General features: G+C 42.6%; 1 protein-coding gene across 1 annotated transcript in view; it reads left to right on the top strand.

The window, feature by feature from the left end:
* cachd1 (cache domain containing 1) overlaps positions 1–23829 on the top strand; it is an 89990-nt gene that overhangs the window by 29797 nt on the left and 36364 nt on the right. Inside the window, exons 2-4 of the mRNA XM_037115612.1 lie at positions 3173–3235; positions 11221–11369; positions 19063–19169. Coding sequence (XP_036971507.1) covers positions 3173–3235; positions 11221–11369; positions 19063–19169 — 319 coding nt within the window. The remainder of the gene's footprint in view (positions 1–3172; positions 3236–11220; positions 11370–19062; positions 19170–23829) is intronic.

Raw genomic sequence — 23829 nt, 5'->3', positions numbered from 1 at the left:
TTGATTTCCAAGCAAGGAAAAAAAGAAAGACACTTATGCTTTTGGCTGTTAGAGTGTCAGAATTAGTAGCTGTTCCTCGTCTTACATTAGGAAACTGGATATTTGTGTGGTTTGTACACAAACAGACACAAGAACGTGACATTTGTGATGTCTGGTTTCCAATATTTCATTGGATAAATCTGTAAATCTAGTAGCTATGGAGATACATCAGTGTCCTTATTTAATTTTTTTTTTAATCACACTGTGCTTTATTCTCATCATTGCAGTTAAATCCTGCACAGCTGTATTTGAATGCATCCATTGCTTTTTAAACTTTTTATCTTGGGTGTTTTGACAGTCTTAGTCATCAATCACATTCTTAGTACTTTTTTCCCTCTTTCATTCATTTGTATTATTATTTTGAGTTTGTGTTTAATGTGAAGCACTTTGTGACACTAGTTTTAATAAGTGCCATCAGTTGGCCAGTATTATTGGCTGATAAAGGCTTCTGACAGATGTATCGGTGTAGGCACATATGTTGTCTGATATGACACTGATATGAAAATGTATTTTTAAGAGATTGTAATATAGAACAAATAATATTTAAATTCCCAGTTTCAGTGCATTTACTGAATGTCATATTTGGCAACTGTAAAATATCCCACCACCAATATCTTCCTCACAACTGCACCAAACATTGGTCGTAATATTTGTCAGCTCTATTAGGGTTTATTTTACCTTGGAAAAATCAGCGAGGATGTATCTATAATCAGATAGAGCGAGTGGTAAAAGTCAAGTTATGCTGATGTGTCAAAGTCAACAATATCCTGAAGAAACCGCTCACCTTTTCCCTTTGACCATATGAAGCCGGTGACATTTTGCTTTCTTACGCTGTGCAAAGATCTGTCGAAAGGTGTGAAGGTGTAGCCATGGTTGGACAACAGCAGCGTATAGTGACTCAGATCCAGGTTAGTTTTGATGTGGTGCATTCTGGGTAATTGGCGTCCTCTGGAATGTGTCGAACAAAAGGTGCGGACAGGCGGCAGGAAGCAGTTGCGGTGTGGAACCAGGTAATTTAAGGCTTTGTGCTCAGCGTGGTGGCTTACAGTGAAACACCTGCCTACCTGCTGCCTCAACACAAACATTAGTTTTACTTTGTTTGTACCTGCCACACAGTCCTGCTGCCTATGTTTGGGAAGTGTGCGTGTGTGTGTGTCAGGAAGTCAGAGAAAGAGAATGTTTGGCTGATGGGACCCAGGAGACCCTCTGAATAGTGTGTGTGTGTGTGTGTACATGTGTTATTCGGGCAGCTCTTACAATGTTTTCCTGGGGCTCTGTTAGCGTGTGTTCAGGCTGAGGTCACACCAGGACTCATTTTCTCCATGCCTTAATGTAGCGCTCCGCCTCCCATTCACTTAACAATATAAATCAGGGGCCATTAAAATGTTTTTCAGTCTGGATGGTGAAGGGGGAAACTTAACATCACCTTATGATCCGGGCTCATGAAACCCTTCATTTTGTCTCGTGGCTGACCTCCAGACTTCGGCAGGTGACGCATTTTCCTCCCCGACCTGGAGGCTGATGTAGATGACAGGACGGTGCTGTCTGGGTCTGAGGGGTTTGGTTGTTTTGGCGGATAACCAAGTTTATCGTTCTCTCCGGACTGGTAATAAACTCACTCCAGATGCACCTGCCTGAGCAGAGGGATCCATCTCTGCTAATGTTAATGCTAATGCTAATGCCTGTCTCACTCTGGATCAAGAATCGAGACGATAACTTGGACCCTTTCCCACCTTATTCAGTGCAGTCAGTTGGGAGTTTCTCAGCTGTAGTCAAGCAGTATTTTGACCGGCTATCATAATACAACACCACCCACAGCTGTGGGAACCTGTAAATACATCACCAAGCAATTAACCATTAATATCCTGTGTGTTTTGTAACAATACAGCAATTTGACTTGTTATAGCAGGAGGGGTGCAGGTGTCACTTATAACATTTATGATGCTTTCATCACATTTAGACGTGCCAGTGCTGTTGCCTGCAGCACCTCTTGATATTCTGTGACCTTGACAACAGACGATGCTCACAAATAGGTCACAATTTTAGAGTGAGAAGCAGTTTTAATGTAACTAACAAGGCAAACAAGGCTGACAAGATCATTTCTTTAACTTGTGTTGTGCCAAATCACTTTGTCCCTTCAGAAATCAATCAAGTATTTATGAACCAAGTGTTGATTTACATGTCAGTGTAACAGGTTTTAGGTTCCTGTTGCCAGTTTTGTATGTGCCTTTAAGCCGCACCAATAAAAAGACTAAGAGGTGAAGAGAATAGTATGTATCATCTAGTTGCAATGCTCTGCCAGGAAACTTTGGGAGCTGTCATTCATGCGGATACCACTTGATACACACGACACACCCAAACACCGTTACAGGGCACCAGCACCACACTGCAGAAACAGCTAAATAATGGCCTGAGGACAATGACAAAGATCTCAAGGCCTCCAAATTCTCCAGATGAATCAAGCACCCATTGGACTTTCAGAAGAGGTACGGTCCATAGAGGTCCCACCTCAGGACACCATCAGAGAGGTGCTGTGTCAATGTCTCAAAGATTCAGAGTTCAGAGTGATATTGATGGCTGTAAAAGAACTGAAAATAATAAACCTTTAATCACATACAGGCTGAAAATCATTTGGAAACAAAACTGCAAAGATTGAGCAGAGAAGGCTGAGAGTCTGAAGCTTTTATTTCTAACACTTGCGATGGCCATTACCAGAGCACATTTTGATTTGCACTCACAAGTTCAGTGCCCAGCTCCGATGGCTGCTTCATTATAGCTGGTGTACGTAATGAGCATGAACGGCACAGCAGCAAGATAAATCGTCCTGCTTGGATTCTTTACAAATGTGACGAAGCGTTGTCGTGACACTGAACATAAAAATGCCTTAATGCTTGAACTGTTTTGGTAACCTGCAATAATGATGCCACATTTCGCAGACTCTACATTTGCTGTTGAATGCTGATAACAAACATCCCCGTTTGGCAACACCTGAAACTAAAATCTATCTGTAAAGGAAGTCTGCCAATACTTATCTTCGGGTGATGGTTTTCAGTGATTGGATCCGAATCCTCAGCATTCCTCCTGATCCAACCTAACTGTCCCCGCTTCCCTCTTCTCTCTTGTTTCCCTGCAGAGGATTTTCAACTCGTTTGTGTACACCGAGAAGACATCAAACGGAGAGACGGAAGTGCAGCAGGTGAGTAACAAAGGCTTCTCCCTTCCCGTGTGTGTATATGTGTGTGTGTGTGTGTGTACCTGCCTGTTTGTGCATGCATGTGCTGTAGATGGTGTCTGCTCAATTGAACGCAGGACCACAGACGCGCTCACACTTCCACTCGCCATCAGAGGGAAAGAGGGGGTTTATTAAAATTCTAGGGCTGCTGTCTCATCGGCTTTGAAGTTCTCTGTCTGTTTTTCCACTTGTCTGTCTGCCGTCTCTCTCTCTGCTCGTAATGTGAGTGCAGAGCTGCAGGCAGAAAGAACAAGAGGGCTCGAAGGAGAGAGTGCCATCTTTTTAGAATTCGGCAGATTTGTTTCATATGACCTTAAAACCACGAGTCAAAATGTCTGTGTGCTGTTTTTTTTTTTTTTTTTTTACTTTGGTCCTATCTTAGGAAAACTATGCACAGAATTTCTGGCGTCCGGCATCTAGTCAAAAACATGATTGTATGCAGGCATGCTGTGAACGTGTGTGCGTGTGCGTGTGCGTGTGCGTGTGTGTGTGTGTGTGTGTGTGTGTTTGCACTTGTGTGTCGGGGATCTTGGAAGAGTGACAATAAACACGAGGCTGGTAAACAGCCACCAGCAAGAACAGACAGGCGGATGATTGTTTGTATTTCTCCTGTGACAGTATTTCTGTGTGTGCACTAGTAAATCAATCTGTGTCACTGTGTGTGTGTGAGAAAGTTATAGTACCGCTCACCTTCCAGAGGCAGCTCAAATTGGCCCCGAGGCATTGCTGTTTCTTTATCTCGATGGAAAAGATTATATGCATACAATTCCTATTGTTTTCTAAGGCTATGGAGAGTCATGATAATTATAACCCTTTGTCCAGGGGCCACACGACAAAAACATCTCCCCACAGCTTGTCTTAACCTACAGAGATCTGAAAAAAATCCTGCTCTCCTGTTACTAAAGCCAGTCATGAATTCATAGCTGTCACCTATCCTATCAAAGACCCAGTATGTTAACTCATGAAATCCTAACTACATCTGTAAACCAGATGTGTTAATCAGCACTCGTCCTGTCATGCCTGCATCTCTGTCAAGACTGCCTGTGTCCATGACAACAGCTGTCTCTGAGCTAGCTAGCTTAAATGGACAAGAAAACATGGATGTGTTAGCTTCAGTGAGTCGGAGGAGTTAATATTGTTGGTGGACAAGAGCTATATACCCTTTAATATATTTTCTGGGAAATTTTCTTCGTCAACATGCTAGCAATGGTGTAAGCTTCTCCAGCAGGCTAACATTGGTGTTAGCTTCTCCAGCAGGCTGATATTGTGGTGTTATCTTCGCAAACAGACTGCCATCAGTGTTAGCCTCTCCAACATGCTAAAATCATTGTTAGCTTCTCCAGCATGCTAACATCATTATTATCTTCTCCAACATACTGACATCATTGTTAGCTTCTCCAACATGCTAACGTCATTGTTAGCTTCTCCAACATGCTAACATCATTGTTAGCTTCTCCAACATGCTAACATCATTGTTAGCTTCTCCAACATGCTAACATCATTGTTAGCTTCTCCAACATGCTAACGTCATTGTTAGTATCATTATTAGCTTCTCCAACATGATAACATCAATGTAAGCTTCTCTAAAAGGTTAACCTATGTGTCGGTCTTCCCAGCAGGCTAACATTGATTTTAACTTACCAATTATGCTAACATCAGCGTTGGCTCTTGAAACCTGTTTGAGAACGTCAGTCAACTTCATTGTCATTTCCATGCATCAACAGTTGTGCAGCCACTTTTGATAGTTATAATTTAATTGCGTAAAGGCTCTAGATCATCTTATCACAGGATCACTTTCTGTAATATCAAATGTAGTAAATGTCACCCTAAAGAAACATAAGTTTGGATTTCAGTTTCTGTAATGAGGCAGGAACCTCCTCTACAATAGGCATGGCCTACTGAGTCTTAGGTTTTCAATTAGTGTCACATGGATTCAGTGGATGTTAATTACCACCGGTCACGCAGCGGCTCCGACTCATTTTTGGGTCTTTGTTGGAATAGTTGAACCATTTTATATTCAAGGCCAGTTCATAGAGAAGCCATACATTCTAGCTGGGACTCCTCTGAAGCAGACGCCAACTGATGCAGATGACAGCTCTGACAGAGTTGGCTCGTGTGCTCTCTCCGGGCAGAGGGGCTGTGTCCCCGAGCCAACGTTGAGGCTCAATTAGGAGTGGATCTGCAGAGGAAGAGAGGGCAAGGGGCTGCAGAGAGGAGCCACCGGCCTCTGAGACAAGTTCCTCCTCTGGAAATACATTATTCAGAGAGACATGCAGACATCTGTCCCTTTGTAATGACACCAGCCCTCCCTCTCTCCGGTGTTGAGTCTGTTCCTGTGTATTCTCTCAATCCAGACATAACCAAGAATTTATTCTGATAGTTTTACTTGTCGACATGTGCTGTCGGAGTGGAACTACTGGCGGCCAGTGTTTTTACGCTGGTCCACCATCCACACGGCTTAATGGCCTCTTATTTCATCATCTGCCAAAGCTTTAACATAACTATGTTTACTAAAGCCTGTCCCCACATTAGGTGTTGACAGAGCGCTACAAAGTTTGTGCATTGTGTGTTGAGAAAGTTAAGGTTATCAGCTACAGCCCAGGTAGACGTAGCGCTCAAACAGTGACATTTAAGTAATAGAAGGAGGAAGGACATCCCAAAATGCTTCCATTCAAGTGAAAAATGAGATTTCACCACTTTTCATCTCCGTGCTGCTGACATGTTGTGTTAACCGTTTTATTATGTTCCTACTTGTACAAAACATTTTTATTCTTAATTTTTACTACAGTTGTACAAAACATTTTTATAACATTTCTATTCCAAATTTTTATTTCTACTGTTTCTTTGACATTGCATGTATGTTCAATGTATGTTCAATGTTTGTTATTGCTACTGGATGCTTGCATTTCCTCCGGGATCAATAAAGTATCTATCTATCTATCTATCTATCTATCTATCTATCTATCTATCTATCTATCTATCTATCTATCTATCTATCTATCTATCTATCTATCTACATACCTACATACATACATACATACATACATACATACATACATTTACTCCTGCATCGACAACATCACTCACACACAGGCATAAGACCATCGCTCCTTACAACATGCCAGTCGCTTTTGCCATTTCAGATCTTGCTATTTAAAGCACATAAACGGACAGTAAACAACCTCAGCTTGACATCAAGTTTAGCTATGAAGATTTATTTTGCTGCGAGATACATTTTTTGGTTAATTCCACAAAATAGTGGCTGTAAATACAACTCGGACTGTATCCAGCCTCTGAGCATCATTATGGAGGTTTTGCTTTTCATAACATAGAAGTAACAAAGTCAGAAGTGTGGAGGTTCAACAGACCTTTTTGGCTGTCATTGAAAGCAACGTGTTACCTTCACAGACTGGTGAAAATGCAAACAAATGCAGTTAGTTTAACGAGAAGTGCGTCATGTGTAGTATCCCCAAACTAACCTTAACCCTGAATTCTAAAGTAGGTTTGGTCTTCCCATAATCGCCACTGCCAGCACTGACTGTGGTGGAAGGCTGACTGGCAAACCTCAGAACTCCCAACACAAGATTTCAGGGTGCACCCCGTTCCACTCACTCCAGATATGCGGTCGAAAACCAATCCCACTGGGTGCTGCAAACCCTAAAAGGCTGGCTGGATGGGTCGGAGGGTGGAGAGAGGAGCCCTGTGTTTTGGAGAGTGTGGTTAATCTGCAGAGCGCAGGTTTGCTTTGGCTGCACTGTGGCAGCACTGTAACTGAAGCTTTAACTTGCGCGGCTTGAAGTTTCTGGTTTCTCTTAAGTCACTCTGTTAAAAGTTGAGGCTTACTTTCTCCCCCTCTCTCTCCATCTCTCTCCCTCTCTCCCCCCAGCTATGGAAACACTCCACAGCTGAACACTGGCCCATTTTCCCCTTTTTAATGCAAAGTCCTCTGCAGCTAATTGCCACGCTGCAATGCATGGACTTTACTGTGTGTGTGGGGGGGAGTACTACATTTGTGTGTTTAACTTTATGTCCGTGTGTGAGAGCACGCATGCTGGTGTCTAGGCATGTGAGTGTGTTTGTGTTTGTGTGTGTGTGTGTGTGTGTGTGTGTGTGTGTGTGTGTGTGTGTGTGTGTGTGTGTGTGTTCCTTGTGGTGGAGTAGGAGTAATTGTGGGCTGTGCTTCAGGCCCCTGTTAAAACCCCTAATATGAATAGCGGCCGGCTGATTAGGTGTACAGGCGGTCAGTGGGTCGCGGTACGCTTCCCTGTTTCTGCCTTGAATCACGGCCCTTTTGCAGGCACTGGTAATTATGGGATGAGAACAAAGGGAGTCCAGTTACCGTGGAAAGAAGCCTTTTTCTGTATTCAACCAGGCTTGGTAGGTAACTTACAATCGCTTCAGAAAGTGTTCAGAGCGCTGCCATTTATAGACAGTTTTTTTGTGCTATTTGTGCCGATGGTGAACACACACACAATCCACAACAATGATTTTTGTGAATTATCTAATCTGAAAAGAGGAATTTGTTCGGACCTCACTCTTGTCAAAATCTGCTGAATGGTCATGATCGCAAGCTCTATTTTTATATACTTTAAATCAATTTGATTTGCCTGCAAGCTTAGAATGTCAAAAAGATTTGAACAGTGTTGGTTTCTACCGTCAAGAAACTGTTGAATAAAGCCAGTAAGTTTTGCTGACCAAAAGGTCTGTACAACCCAAAACCAATCAGATAACGTCATGAAACACAGCGTAACTCATTAACACACAGAGAGAAAGTACTGTTACTTTTATAGATTGACTGAAACAATTTACTAAAGTTATGTCTGGGTAAAAAATTTAATTTGTGTGTTGAATGCCTGGACTTCCAGCTGTATAACCAATATTACCAAGGGTGTTTAAGCCCTATCTATTTAATGATTGTTTTCGGAAGGTTGAAAAAAGTCAGGCTGTAGCTCCCTGTTTCCTGGTGAAGAATACCTTTAGGTGACATTAAGGTGGAAAAGATGAGTGTCCAAAAGGAATGCTATTAAGGAATTATAAGGATCAATTAGTACAGTAACTAAGTTCTCATAGAAAGAAGCTTAAAACAGAATTAATCTAGTAAAAATACAGGTAGAGTGCACAGAAAGATAATTCGTAACAGCTCAATGGTAAACAGAGTGTTATACAAGCAACACATTGCATCCTCAGATAGGTGGCTAGCTTTGTTAGCTGTAAACTGATCATTGCAAGAAAAGCTAAAATACCAAATAAAGAGAGTAAACGATGCACTGAAAAGTTATTCTTGTTGAGTAAATAACATATGCTTTGCTTTTCAATATTTATTCGGTCACAGATCAGACAAAGTGGTGGACAGAAAGCTTCATTAAACCAAAACCAAACCAGTAACTGCAAAGAGTTTGGTTCTCTAACAGATTGTGAGTAAACCCGTGGATCATGTGACAGTTTTCAACTTAAGAGGATAATCTGTAACAGATCACATGCATGTGATGTTGAAGATTAAGTGGATATCAGTTCCTCACTATTGTCCATCACCTCTTTTTTGCGATGCATTTTGTCAAAAAGAAAGCAAGAACAGGAACCTGTTGTGAAGAGCCGGTGGTGGTGCGCTGGTTATTGATGTTCCCCCGGGAGGCGGCTGCAGAGCTGGTTATTGGTTTCCCCAGAGGAGCTGGAACCCTGTTTTGAAAGAGCACCGTGAGACGTGTGCTCGGCCAGAACCAGAGGAAGAAAGACAAAGTGTAATGTATGCGTATCCAGCGACTACATTAAGGGCCCCAGCAAACACTGATTGAATTGGCTGTTTTGCCTTTGTTTAGACACGCTTACTTTCTCCTTCCTGGTTTTCACATTTTAATGGCAAGTACAACGTATACTCAGTAGGAACAAGCACGGACCTCGTACTCGATTATTGTCTCTTTCTTGCTGAACGATGAAGTGCGTGCTGCGGTGTCTAAATGCAGAGTGTTGTTTGTTTTTCCAGCCGCAGGCATCCATCACTCGGCCATGCTTTTAACAGTGATTGATTTCACACTTAGTTCGGCCTGACTTTTGGGCATCTTTGATTTTGTTTTGCTTCATTTGTGGTTATTAAGTAGTATTTGTTTGTCTGGATGTTCAGAGCTGAATGAATGTGGATTTGAAAATATCCGGCTCACAGTTTACCTGTGTCTGCAGTCACCTTTTCAACCAGAGCTGCCAGGAAACATGCAAGTATAGATATAATGAATGTGTCGTAGGTGGCTCTGCCTGCACCCATGTAGAAGTCTAGTGTTTGTGTTTATTTTAACGGCCCCCCTTTAGAAACACATTGACGTCCAGCTAGTCTTCCCGGGGTTAACGTCCATGCTGTCATTGTTGCCAAAAGAGGGCTAAAATTAGAAGTTCACTATTTATATTCAAAACATAAATACAGCGGAGAAAGCAGAGATCATAGTGGAAGGATAAAACATAGACGAGGGTTTGGGGGGGAGAGCTCTCAGCAGCAAAGAAAATAAATTGAGCGAAATGTTTGAGAAAACCAGAACTTGAATAAGCAGAAAGTAAGATACAGTAAAGAGTAATGACAGAAAAAGCTTTTATGTGGTAAGGGAAGAGCAGGTCCCGGTCAGCTTTGTTTATTCAGCTGTGTTTACAATTTTTATGCATATAGCCAATTAAAACGAGCAAACAGGAGGGCGGACGGTGGGGAAACAAATGAAAGCAGCCAAAGTATTGTGACATTGTGATGAACTGCACAAATGTTTGTGTGTATGAGTTTTTCTCCATATCGAAGCGATTGGTGACAGTAGTGTATAACCTCATTGTTCCTGAGAGGTTCAACCTTTAAAAATGATGTGGAGTTACACCATATAACAAAAAAATACAAACAAATCAAAATCTGGAATTTTAAACTTGCACTACTTTCTGCACAATGCACCATTTTAGCCCCATAACACACTAAAGTTAGGAAGTCAGTGGGGTGGGCTTCTGTTTGTTCTTCAGGGTCACGTTATTCCCACAGACAAGTGCTATTCATGTGCAACACCTCGCAGCCGCAGTTACCAAAGCCCAACTTGTAATCACTACTTTTACGAGGTGACAATACCGAATGAGCTCTTTGAAGAGGCTAATGAAAGTTTCAGCAACATGACCCGTCTGCTTTTGTTTGGATGTGTGCGCGCTCACTCGTGTAGATGCTTTCCCCATTACCTTCCACAAAGTGTTAGCTAGTCTTTCTGGGGGTCCAGGCAAAACGAGAGCAATAAAAAGAAAACAGTGTTATGTGCTGTCAATGATGGAGAGAAATACCACTTTACTACAGATGGACAGAAGCAACCAGTGGAAACACAGACCGAATGATCACCCACACTCCCATCATCGATATTCTATATGAAACATTAACACATCACATTATTACATTTACATACACGCCTATATATGCATGTCTACATATAATACACGAACATAGAGGCTCCTCGTGATAACAGTCATAATTTGGAGACTTATTATGCTCATATCCATGCTCGTTCATGATTTTACTTTTGGTTACCTGAATACCCAGTCTGAATACCCAGTCAGCTCACACATGCCAGAAGAGAGGTCACATGGTGGCATAGTGTGATGTCATAAAGTCACGGGATTAAAGGGGGGCTGCTGACGAGACGTTTCAAGAGCAATGTTTTCTGCTGGAGAGAGGGGCTTCTGTTCATGTAGGAAATTGACTTTTTTAAACTGTAGATATATTTTACATGCGAAAGAACATGTATAAAACACAGAAGGAAAGAAAAAAAAAATGTGTGTCTCCTAGCTTTGAAGTTTGTCAGGTCTCAGTGGGGGCTGGATAATATCTTATCTAGCCTGGAGAGCGAAAGGTTTCTTGATCAGTCTTGCAGATGCTAAAAAAAGGAAATGAGACATCTATTTAGGCGTCACCACTAATAACAGTCTGTGTTTGTGTTTCTTTTGTGCAGCTGGCCAAGAAAATCCGTGAAAAGTTCAACCGCTACCTGGATGTGGTGAACAGGAACAAACAGGTGGTGGAGGCCTCGTACACCGCCCACCTCACCTCTCCGCTCACCGCCATACAGGACTGCTGCTCCATACCTGCATCCATGATGGAGTGAGCACCTTTCTCCTTAACACACACACACACACACACACACACACTTTTCGTGCGCTCTTTCTGTCTTATAACACAATCACAATCGTCTCTGCAGGAGGTTCCCTCTCTGTAAGCCCACCTCCCACTGTTAGCACCTGCACCCAGCTCTCCATACGTCGCTTTATGCTTCAACTGCACACACACATATCCCCGTCGCTCCTTTGTTTCAGCATGTTTTGATCACCATTGGATTACATCACGTAATTTACACCCTTGAGCAGTGCTGGCACGCTCTGATATTTGGCAGCTACCTTAATTTCAGAACCTATTCAAGCAGTCAGTAGTCGTGCCAGTTGTTGCTTTGCTGCAATGTACCCTTGACATTAAAAAGTTTTATGGTACTTGGAGCCTGGGGAGGCAGGGAGATGTTGGGGCTTTGTTTATAATGAGATCTTTTGATGCCTGGAGGATTTGATGACTGCATCCACTTGTATTTACTATTTATTTCATCATATTGCTAATGACAGTATGAGCAAAATTCAATTTTAGTGTGTTATCCTGATCGTGTTTCTTCATATTCTTCTTCTTCCATGGGGCTTTGTGGAAAGGGTGCCTGCATGCTGTAAGAGTTCAAAATTTCCCCATCCTGTACACGCAGCTTTTCAGCCAATCACCAACTCCAGCAGGCAAAAACACAGTTCAAAGCTGAGCTCAGAGAGAGAGAGAGCTGCTTTCAGTTCTAATCTACAGAGCCACAGCTGTCTCTACCCCCCCCTTCCATTTCTGTCTATCTCCCTCCCCTTTATCAGCCGATGTAACCAGTTATTGCTCTCTGAAGTTTTCGCGCCGCAGACTTCACAGGCTGCAAGGTCACCTGCCCTTTCTCCAGTTGAGCAGAGAGGAGGCCGCCTGGCTCGGGGCCACCGGCCACCTGTAGCCGAATCATGCACATGACATACTGTACATGCATTCAGCAGCTGTTCACACGCAAACATGTTGTTTTAACACCTAGACATATGCAGTGTAAACCCTGGATTGACAGCTTTGAGAGACAGTTTATATAAGCGAGATATTATATAAGACTGTGGAAGGAAGGATGGAAAGATGCAGGGGGAGTCGCATGGGTAGTGGTGGTGGTGGTGGGGGAGATCATGGACATACCAAACTGAAGCTGAGTCTGACAGATCCCTGAACTTCAAAGGATCTTCCTCAGGGGAGGAAAAAGACACGGAGCTCTCCTGCTTTCATTTTTTGGGTTTATGTGGGGTAGTGAGAAACTTTCAGGAGCAGTATGTAGAATATTTCATCGCTCCCTTCCTGAGTGCTACGCATCGTGAAAGGTAGCTGAAGGAACATGCACAGGGTTTGATATATTTGTTATATATATACACTGAATGTCTAAAACTAATTACGTTTTTGAATGCTAACAAAAGTGTTGTTATCAGTAATTCTTGAACAATTGATTACCAGCAGATTGTTTAGCTTTTTGCACATCCATCAGCATCTATGAATTTGCTGGCTGGCATGCAATAACAACTTAAAGCACATCTTTGGCATTCCTAGGCTGTAAGTACATCTGGTGCTTACTTTGTCTGCCAGAGAGAACAGACAGGTTTATCTTTCAGCAGTAAGATGCCCTGCTCTTTACATGTCCCAGCCAGAAATCTGGAGATCCTTATCACAGATATCCTCTATTATGTGCGCTATGGGGGGAAAAAGGCTGTTTGCTGATGTTTGATTATCTGATTTTTTTTTAAAACTCTCAAATGCAAGAATTGGTAATGGCCTCAACCATCCAGTATTGGTCGTGCTGTATATGATTAAACATTTTGAGCAAATGGGTCAAGTTCAGTACAGCTGTGATCAACTGCAGCGTAACTAGTTCATTTCCTCCCAAGGATTTCTTTTGAATACATTCCCAGTCTCGCTTACAAGGCAGTTAAAAGAACGACTCACCCAAAAATTAAAATTCAGTCATCATCTACTCATCCCCATGGCGACAAGAAATAGAGCAAATTTTAGTTGTCATGAAAACATTTCTAGAGCTTCACAGTAGAACGGCATTGCAGCACTCTCCTAAACAAGTTTTGTGTGATCTGTTCCTTTAATAAAGAAATAACATGCAGAACAAAAAGGTTTAAATAGAGGACGAAGGAAAATGGACAATGAAGGCTTCGTGTTCCTGGTTGAACAGGATCCATGCCTGAAACGGCACAGGGTTTCCCTCCCTGTGGTCCTCTTCAGAGTGTCCTTCATTAGTCTCGGGCATCAGCTGCTTCTGGGGGTCTCAGTCAGGTCAGCCAGTTTAGAGGGGGATCAGGTGGTTCACAGGGTGTCTATGTCTGTTAGCCGTCAAGCTAGCAGGCTATCATTTCACAGGGAGGCCACAGAGGGCAGTGCTTAGTGCCCGGTGGTATGCTTTAATCACTGCCTGCTCTCAACGACAGGCTGTGCCTGAAAATAGCAAATGTATGTGACTGGGAGAGTTGGTGTCTATGCATGTGTGTTTGTATGTTGATATTTTTAACATGCTCCAGGTGCTCGTTTCAACAGTTCCACTGATATGCAGTTGTAAAAGTGAGAAGTGTGCTTGGGAGCAGCCCAGATGGCATTTAACAGTCTCATTTCAACAGTAGTTCAAGAGGAGATAAACTGTAAATGGACTGTGCAAGGAAAATGCCATTCAAATGATCCTGAGTCCTCTGGAGAGGCAAACAAACAGCCACCTGCCAAAATAGAAAATGAGAAATGTGATGGGAAACAGAACATGGCAAGGTGTCCCTGAAGAGGACCGGGCCTGTCCAGCCGCCTGCGTGCACGTCCACATCATGACCAAACGTTTGCCAGCCCTCAATGTTTTTCCCATGAGTTAGTCTTAAATAGCACATGTATTCTCAAACAAATCCTCAGTATTTAAAGAATTTATACATTTTGAGGTCAAGATGTAGATGAAAAGTGAGCCCACTGAAGCAGTTACTGATTATCCCGAAGAAATATAACACGTATGAAAACATTTTACTCAAAACTAACCTCATGGTGCCGCTTTGCGTACAATCGGTGCTATAACTACCTCAACTACTGTGTCTAGAACAGTTTCAAGAAATACTAATTGCAACCACGCTCCTTCTTCTGGCAGATACTGGTCTCTCTCCATGAATCAGGATTTGACTTTCCAATCCCATAGACATCCGAGATGCAACTTCATGAAACTACATATAAACTGCAAATATAAACTGAAACCACGGTTCACGTTTGAAACGACCTAGATGGGTGTTGTGTTGTCCCAACACAGCAAAGTCACCAACATTTTCCAAGCGTCCGGGCTGCTAAACAGAACCAGATGCCTGACTACTCCGGTGCGTGCCGGATTGCTCTGTAGTAATATCATATGAGGGATGACATTGCAGAATTTCCAGCACATTGACTTGTAAATTAAACATAAAGATTAAAAGACAACATAGTGCTAATGCAGAGCTCCTGTTACTTCAGAGGAATTCTCACCATCTGAGCTTCTGGCAGAGTTACAGTCCAGATCAAGAGTATATGTGGCACCAGCGAGGAGCCTCTAGAGTTAAGAGCTTCAGATCGAGCTGATGTTCTGATTGCTCATTCAGCACGAGGATGATACCGCTCTTTGCATATCAGAGATGGAGATGGCAGAATACCAGCAGATTGCGGTGGGGGTGGGGCTGGGGGTTTGTTTAAGTGACCTTAGCAGGTGTAAATGTCCTGCCATGATCAGACCTTCTTTGCTTTCCCCACATGCTTCTGTTAATATCAACCTCTTCCTCTTACCTTGTCCTCTCTTCTCTTTTTTGTTGCTGCTTCCTTGCCTCCCTCAAACTTTTCCCTTTCTTCCATGCCTCCATTTCCTTAGTCCTGCATCTAGCTTTTTTGCTCCTTGAAAAACTCCCTTCGCTGTCTTTATTCCCCTGATTTGATATTCAAGGACAGAACAAACAGCGAGGAGGTCTTCAGATGTCCACTATCTGGCCTGTTTTCAGTACTTGCAATTCTATTCAGACTTCTCATCCAGTATCTCAGCTAGTGCATGATCCGTTCACTTAAATAGCCAGAATATTTATTTTTGACATAGCCCACTGCAGCAGTGTTTAATAGTGTGTGAAGGTGTGATAAACAGTCTAATCTTTTGGTCTAATAAAGGTGTTCGATTTATGAGTGTCTTGGTTAACCTTAAATAATCATTTTCAATAGTGTCTCTAGTTTAATTGTTCCTCAGCACATATGTGCAGTTATGCAGTGAGATCGCTTTAAAATCCAGTTGTGTTTTCAGTCATGCCAGGAAGAAAACCAGCAGGCTGTCACCTAAAACATCATTATTAAGTCTCTATAAAAGAAACATCTAGAAACACAAGTAACCTAGTAAACATGCATGTAGAATGCACAGGAATAAAAACGTCAATCAACTGTTACTTGATGTTTAGCAGTAAAATGAACAAAGAGAGACAACAGGTGCATTCATAGATAGTTACTCCAAGTGGCAGTGCACACTCGGCCACAAACTCCGTTCTCATCGCGCTCTTTTGATGTAGAGCTTTAGATTCTATCCACAGACGTTTGGCGTTTGGGCAGCAGATAAAATATGTCTTTCAATATTTGTTGAGCTGCAAATCTGACAAAATGGCCGTCATCACAATGTCACTTTGACTGCTGTTGGACCCTGTTAGTAGAGGTTGCTAATAGCAACTGACTGTTTAACTGAAACTAACTGCTGCTGATGGAGCACGGAGGGATCATGGGAGGTTGATACAACAAAAAGCCGTCCTAATATTCCTTACTTATTCCTTCCATTTCACATGATTTTGCATTGCTTTGCTAAATCATTGTTTTAGATTGTATGATTTTTACAGGTGTTGCTAATATTTCATCTGCCTCCTTTTCCACACATAAAGCCAAAATATCAGAAACCCCCCTCAGTTCACTTCAGTTCAGTCAGGATCAGAATCAAGTGGAGCTTTTTCTCCCGTGTCGATTATAAAATCCACTTTGCATGTTGATATCACAATAAAATCTGTTTGGACAGCACTTTATTGAAGCACTCTCCATTCTGCAGCTAGCATGCTGCCTGCTGCACCGCTGCTATTCACTGAGGGATCGCAAACACATTTAGAAAGGGTATTACTCTTGACGTCGGCGCTCGCACAACAGCCAGCCTCTTCAAGGTAATTGTGCACAGTGGGCTTTTTGAATGGTGTATGATTGCCTCCTCAGTTGGATATACATGGCTCCTGCTGCAGGTTACACCTCACTATAATGGATTTATATAAACAGTGGATGGCTAGTGCTGCTGAACGCAGCAGGTGTCGCCTTATTCCGAGGGCTATAAGACACTGGCCGTCATCTTTTTTCTCCTGTGACTGACTGAATATTTGTATTTGCAGAATTGTAAAAAAATTCTTGCAGGACCTCCTTTGGTTTCTCAAGAATGGATGAATTGTAAATTTTTCAATTTCATGTTGGGTTAAAAAGCAGAGAGAACATGTAAGGTTTCGGTCAGAATTCAAAGAAACATCAATAATTTGCCATTTGTATCTGTTTCTCAAGGACACTCACAGACCTAATTATGATGCTGCTCAATTGTTCTTCAGGATCATTTTATAATCACTGCATAGAGGAATATCCCTTTTGGGAGGTATGGTAATCAAGCAATCATTCCTACAATGCATTATTAATATGAGTGTTCATTGGAAGAATTATTTAAAGCAGCGAGCTTTCCTGTTGGAACATTCATGGAGAGGAGTTTGGATTTACACGATTATTGTGTATATTCTGTATATCAGATCAGGCTAGTGTTGTTGGCTTATTTTAAATGTGTCTGTCTTTTATTTTTGTTCACCCTCATTAAGATGTCTGATCAGCCTCAGCCTCCTCCCTGCTCCCCCCCACCCCCCACCCCCGCTCTCTCATATGTTTTTTTGATGTGGAATTCAAAGCGGCTGCAAATGTATTTTTTATCTGGCACACATTTTGCTGAGCGTCCTGCCCGGCCCTTCTATGCAAAGCGGGTTGAAGGAGAATGGTAATGACTTTGGCCTTATGGGACTCGAAATGAGTGAAGTTCAAATGGAGCCTGTACATCAGAGCACCTGTCAATCAAACCGGCCCACTGCCAGGTCTGCAAGCATAGGGAGCCAAAGAGTGTGTGTGCCGTGTGGGTGTGTGTATATGTGTGTGTTCAAACGTGCATGTGTGTGTCTGTACTTTGCTTAGCCGGAGGAAGGGAGGGGTGGGTGCTGTAGTCGGAGGGATGGAAGGATCAAAGCGCCCAGGCTTGGTGCAGTGCAGAGCGGGCTGCTCCTCTGCATGCCTCCCCTTTTGTCTGCTCTTAACTCCAGAGATATGCGCTCTCAGGAAACTGGGCTTTACCATCAATGGCCACACACACAGACAAGAGACAAGTCATTTTAAAATAACTTAACACTAAAACAAATGACTGAAAGATGAGATGTGTGGAGATGTCGCATGTAAAAGCAACGCGTTTAAGAAGTGTTGATTGCGACAGTGGTGTTGTTCTCCTGACACCTCTTTAACACATTTGGGTGTGTGTATGCTGGAGGACAGCAGGGTTTTACTTGGCAACATCTTCTACGCCACGGCAGAGGCTCTTTACAGGGGCCACTTGGAGTGCAAGCAAGCGGCCCTGCTGCGATAACGACTAACATGACACTTTTGAACAATTCAGTTGTTGATTACGAGCTCATTCAGATTGCAGATAAAGGGAATGATGCTGATCCCCTCTCTGTCAAAGCTTTGCCAGCCATCAGAGATGTTTCCTCAGTGCTAACTGTCCCATTATTTATTACATGAAAGAGACAGTGTGCTAGAAAGTATTGCTGTTTAGTGCAAAATCAAATCAAGAATTATGATAATCACACCACAGAGACAGTGTGGTTGAGGAAGTGGTTTGGTGAAAGATTTAAATTTCATGGCTCATTAATACTTAATAAATCACAATGCCACAAAGCTTGAGAGTCGTGAAGTCTGACTCTGCATTAGCTCTGCTGTATCATTTTGAAGCTGACATGACTGATTCAAATGTCTAAATCAACTCTTTTAGAGTTTTCTCTGATCATAGACGGCAGGTCCCGATTTCATCCTCGAATGACACAACCTTGAACTGGACTATAGGTGTATTAAGAGATTGAGCAGGCAGCCTTTCCTACAATCACATTCAGATGTATTCCGGGAACTGGGCATGAGCTTCACTGGGAGAAAAACAGAATTCCAGCAGTTTTCTGTGGAAAATATTATTCATTTGCCATAACTTCGACTTTTATATGAGGTCTGGGCAACAGATGATACAGCCACCATTACAATTCAGCTCAAATGAAACAAGCAGGGGCTATTAGTTTCAACAGATGTTTCACGTAATTGGATTAGCTTCGAAGTTTCACGTAGATTTATCCAACGTTTGTGTAAATCGCGTTCTCAGTCAAGAGCTGTCTTATTAAAACATGACGTCAGAGGAATTCCAGTTTTGGTTTTTATTGGAAACAAAGCGGTGGAATAGTAAACCTGTTTAGTGCTGAGAGAAACGTCAGCACAGCTCCACCAACAAATGAGCCGGACACGCTCTATAAATTTCTCAAATGTTGCCTGTTTGTGTGTGTGTGTGTGTGTGTGTGTGTGTGTGTGTGTGTGTGTGTGTGTGTGTGTGTGTGTGTGTGTGTGTGTGTGTGTGTGTGTGTAGGTTTGATGGAAACTTCAATACCAACGTCTCCAAGACCATCTGCTGCGACAGACTTTCCCCCACCGTCAACAGCCGAGCGTTCAACCCTGGACGGGACCTCAACTCAGGTTTGTTAGGCACACACACACACAAAACAAAACACACACAAAAACACTAGATGAAGTGCACAAACTGACCTGGTTTAACAAATGTTACATGGCTACACAAAGCTAACGGTATTTAAACTTTGGAAGCTGTGGACTGCATGCCAAATGCTGAATGGCTTACCAGCATTTGCCATGGAAACAGTTTTTAATTTAGAAGTTGTGTTATCTTCTCTATTCTTCCTCATCTGAAATGTTTTAAAAAAAAAAAGGAGAGACACTGATCTGAGATAAAAATAATTAGCTGTGGATTTCTAAACCAGTTGATTTTATAGTCTCTTCTGCGCGTCCTCACTCACACTGTCTTCCCTCTCTCTTTCCGCCTCTCATCTGTTTTTTTTGTTTTTTTTCCTCTCTCTTCCCTCCCTTTGATTTCAAAATGATTTTTATAGCCGGAGATCAAATGCGCTCGGTTGACTTTGAACTCTTTTCTGCAATCGGCGGGATGTGTTTTTTTATCATCTTGTTGTTGAGGGCTCTGTCAGTTCTGTCCTCACGTTACCTCAAACAGAAATCGCATCAGCCGTCACAAAAATCAGGCGTGTCGGTGTTGTTGTGGCACATACATCCAACCTCCGGCTCAAAAGTCATACGAGAGAGAGCACTGGAGAACTGTTCTCGCTGCTCCCTGCTTCAGATTGTGTCAGCACATTGCACGACGTTGCGATGCGAAACCCACATGTGCCTGCGCTGCATATGTCCGTCTGCATCTGATTAGGAAGAAAATGGACCAAGTTGCCCAAAAACCGGACAAAGGCCAACTTTCCCCAGCTGGTTCTTCTGTTCTGCTGCCATTGCTTGCTTCATGGTATGTTCCGTCTGCATTTGTGATGCTTACAAGCTGTTGTTCCCAGAATATTGGAAACACTTTCTCTATGTCTTCTGACCCTCCTGTTTCAGTAGCGCATTGTAAAATTGCCAGTTTCTCAAGGGTTTTGTGAGAACTTTGTAAAGTAAGAAATTAGATTACAACATTAATTTTAGGTGTTTATCAGCCACAGAAAACATTATTATGTAAATTGTATTCCATTTTTACCCCTAAATCTTGCACACTCAACCTTTTTGGAGCAATTTTCTACCAAACTCTGACAGATTTGCAAGTAAGACTGTAGTAAGTAAGATGTTCTGAACAAAATCGAAGCCAAGCACTGCAGTTCTCTGCCCAGAAGAAATACATTTCATAACCACTTTCACCAAAGTCAAATAAAAATCCAGATTCTTTCATAGTGGGGGCGGTTTCCCAACAACTTGTCCTGTCTCGCAGTGCTTACCCCCCTTGCTAATTTCTCCAAGCAAACTTCTCCAAGTACAGAACTAATATATTATACCCAAACCAAACGTAATTTGATTTGCAGAGCTTGTTGACAGTCCTGTATGGTATGGTACAAATCATTAAGGTTGACTTATAGACTGATTTCAGGGTATAATAAGTTACACCAGCATGCCCAGTTATCTGACTAGCTTACTTACCACAGTGTATTATTAAAACAACTAAAGAATATTGCAAATGTAGGGTTTAAACTCAGGGTTTAGAAACATTTCTGCAGATTGAATCATGTTGGAAACAATGGCCACAAAGAAACCCTGCAAAAATCCTTGAGCAACTGCTTGAAGACCTCAGTATGCTCCAGTGAAGTTCTTGAAAGTCCTGCTTTCAAACTTTCTTTCTCTACGACCACAACGGCCTTTTAGGAAATACTAACTCAGAGTTTGTGCTCTCCCCACTGCGGCTCGTCCCTCTCTTAGACTTCAACATTTTCATCCATTTTTTTCCCAAGTCTGGCCATTCAAAAATAGAGATAAGCACTTTTTACTTGCGTACAGAGGACATTTGATACAAACTAATTTAATTTGAGCATTCTGAACCCTTTACTCTTCCAGTGCCTGGATATTGCAAAGGCCCCTTTTTTCCTTCTTTTCTTTTCTTTTCTTTTCTTTTCTTTTTTTTTTTTACAGGAAACGTCCAACATCATTTGTTCTTCTTCTGCCATCCCATCACTGCTGCCCCCCCTTCCAAACCTCTTCCCCGCCTGCTCCTCTCTCTCCAAACCATTCATAATGACTGCCATTCATAACACGTCACCATCGGCTGGGTTTTATTTTCCTTACAGGCCAGTCACGGCGAGTTCAAGTTACCCCACCGCCTCCCCTCGCCTCTCCCTGTCCCCCACACTCAGCCCTCCTTGACCCCTGCGTTCCCAGCGTATTCATTCTCTCCCATTTGTCTCAGCCCAGTCTAAACAAGCAGCTACAGAGGGGAGGGAGGGGAGGGCGAGCGGGTGAGAGAGGGAGGGATAATTGAGAGGGAGAGAATGATGAATGAAGAGGAAGAAAGGAGGGGTGAGAGCTGATTGAAATGGGGTAATTGTATCAAGACTGTATTTTGCCCCTCTCATCTTCCATTTTATTTATTTTTTTATGGGGGGTGGGGCGTATGTGAGGGAGATAGTGGATGTGGGAGGCTTCAATAACGATACCAGCAGGTGAGAGCGAAAAGACAGATGAGACGGAGTTGGTAGGAGTGCTGTGTGATTGGAGGACCAGTTTGAGCCGTCTCCCTTCTTCCATCCATTTTTATTCTAGTTGCAGCCTTCTTTCCTACAATATCAACCATTTCTTCTGATTTCATGTCTCCTACAATTTGCTATTGTTCCTCCAATACACTGTCCGTCCTTGTCACCTGTAACCCTCACTTGGATGGATGCAAAAAGGTGCATTTTTGTCAGGAACTGAACCATATGGGCATGCAAGAATGTACGTATATATTCTAAGTTCCCCTCCTCTTCCAGGTTGGAACATGTTGACACATTGACTCGCGTCCACCGTGCCCAGTTGTTTGCTTATTTGTTTGATAAGCTTGGAGACAAATTTGAAATTGAATGGCCGGAAGAACAAACCAAATCTTTTATTGTCCAGTCAGTTGATCTGTCACCACTGCAAGACAAAGCAATGCTGTGGAGTGTTTTAGCTTGAAAAACCATCTTTATTGTTGTCTTCTAAACTGGCGTTTGTGTTCAGGCACGTGGTGTTACTCCGCGGTGTTTAATTTCGAGTTACACCACCACCTACTGGCCCGGCATGCATACAGTGTTTTGGCAGATCCGTGTGGACGAGGACCGTTTTAACAACATTGTCGCGAGAATGGTGTTTTGTTTTTGTTTTTTAAACTGAAAGGAAAAATGTCTCTGTTATTTAGAAAAACTGTTGCCTCATTCATACATGAGGAAGATGGAAATAAACAAATATTTGAAAGTAGAACTGATTCAGAACTCCCTATAAATGACAGTATTCATACTGTCTAGTATTTCCTCAGATTTCTTTGCATTGTCTCTATCATTCTGCATCAGTGTGTGGTACTCATGGCTGTACATATGGTTTGTTTATTGAAGGATTGAGATGCAGATGTATCAGATCAGGTCATTTACTAGTCCTCAGCAGTACAGTTGTAGGAAATGGGTGTCATTTGGATCCTATTCCTCGGCTTGTCCATCTGTTTCTGGGGAGGTCTAAACATTGTTGGCAGAGTGGAACACTGTAGCCTGACAGATGTATATGGAGCCCTTCCTCCACTGTCAACACAAGTGAGTGTTTCCTGTTTATATGAGCATCAGGGACGGATAGAGTGACGGAACAGGGATGATTGAAGGACCTGTCGTGTCTCAACAAGGTTGTTTGCCAAGTAAATGTAGGCATTTCGATGCTGTTTATAATGTTTGGCAGTTGGATGATATAACACTTGATTTAATTTGTTTGGGACTTTTTCACCCTTCTCATAGAAGAACTATGTCTGTGGCGCATAATATCGCTGGAGGGTTGGAAAGGCTCAAAACAGGTTCTCGTTAGCAGACGATTAATTCAATGTGATCGCAAGCCAAAAACCACGTTTGAGGACTTTTGAGACCCAGCTGACATGCAAGAATGGTGGTTAGCATGTCTGGCAAGGACCGTCGACTTAATTAACAAGATATTAGTCAATGGGAACCTCCCTCTGAAGAATAACAAATAGTCAGCCAAATGGCAGTATAGTTGGTGAATGTGTACAGCTGCTAATGACCTGTGGAAACCACAGCGAATATTTATGAACTGTAAGGAATTATATAGTGAAATACCTGGTAACATCAAACCAAGCTTCCTCTCAGAACATCTGATATTTGGCTCAATATTAGGATTCATTTCAAGCCAGAAGAAAGTTGTGGTCATGTAGTTTGAGAAGGCCTATACCGTGAGCTCCAGAAAATCGATGGATTGCTTCATGGTGTTCTAATGAAGCCTGCTCTGAAGGCTACGCTCTGATTCTTTCCTCTGTTTTCCACCTGGTAAAGGGCCCAAACTTTCTATTTGTGTCCCTCTCACCCCCCTCCTCCCTCCTCCCTCCTCCCCATTCCCCCCCACCTCTTTGTGAAAGGCCGTTTTGTGTTGCAGCGAGCGGAAAGGAAGTTGCCGGCTTTGTGATGGGATCTCTGTGAAGATACTGTCGACCCTTTTAAAAGAAAAAAAAATCTCTGCTGGTGTTGAGCAAATACTCAGTGTCTCTGCAGAGGCTGCAGTGAAGGCTGTTATTTCAGCTTGTCCTGCAGTCACAGTTGTGACACACCGATCTGCATCCGGCATCCACATGAAAGAA

The sequence above is a fragment of the Acanthopagrus latus genome, chromosome 11 (genome assembly GCF_904848185.1).
Source record: "Acanthopagrus latus isolate v.2019 chromosome 11, fAcaLat1.1, whole genome shotgun sequence".
Classification (NCBI taxonomy): Eukaryota; Metazoa; Chordata; class Actinopteri; order Spariformes; family Sparidae; genus Acanthopagrus; species Acanthopagrus latus.
Note: the sequence above shows the minus strand (reverse complement) of the source record. Positions and strands in the feature narration are given on the sequence as shown.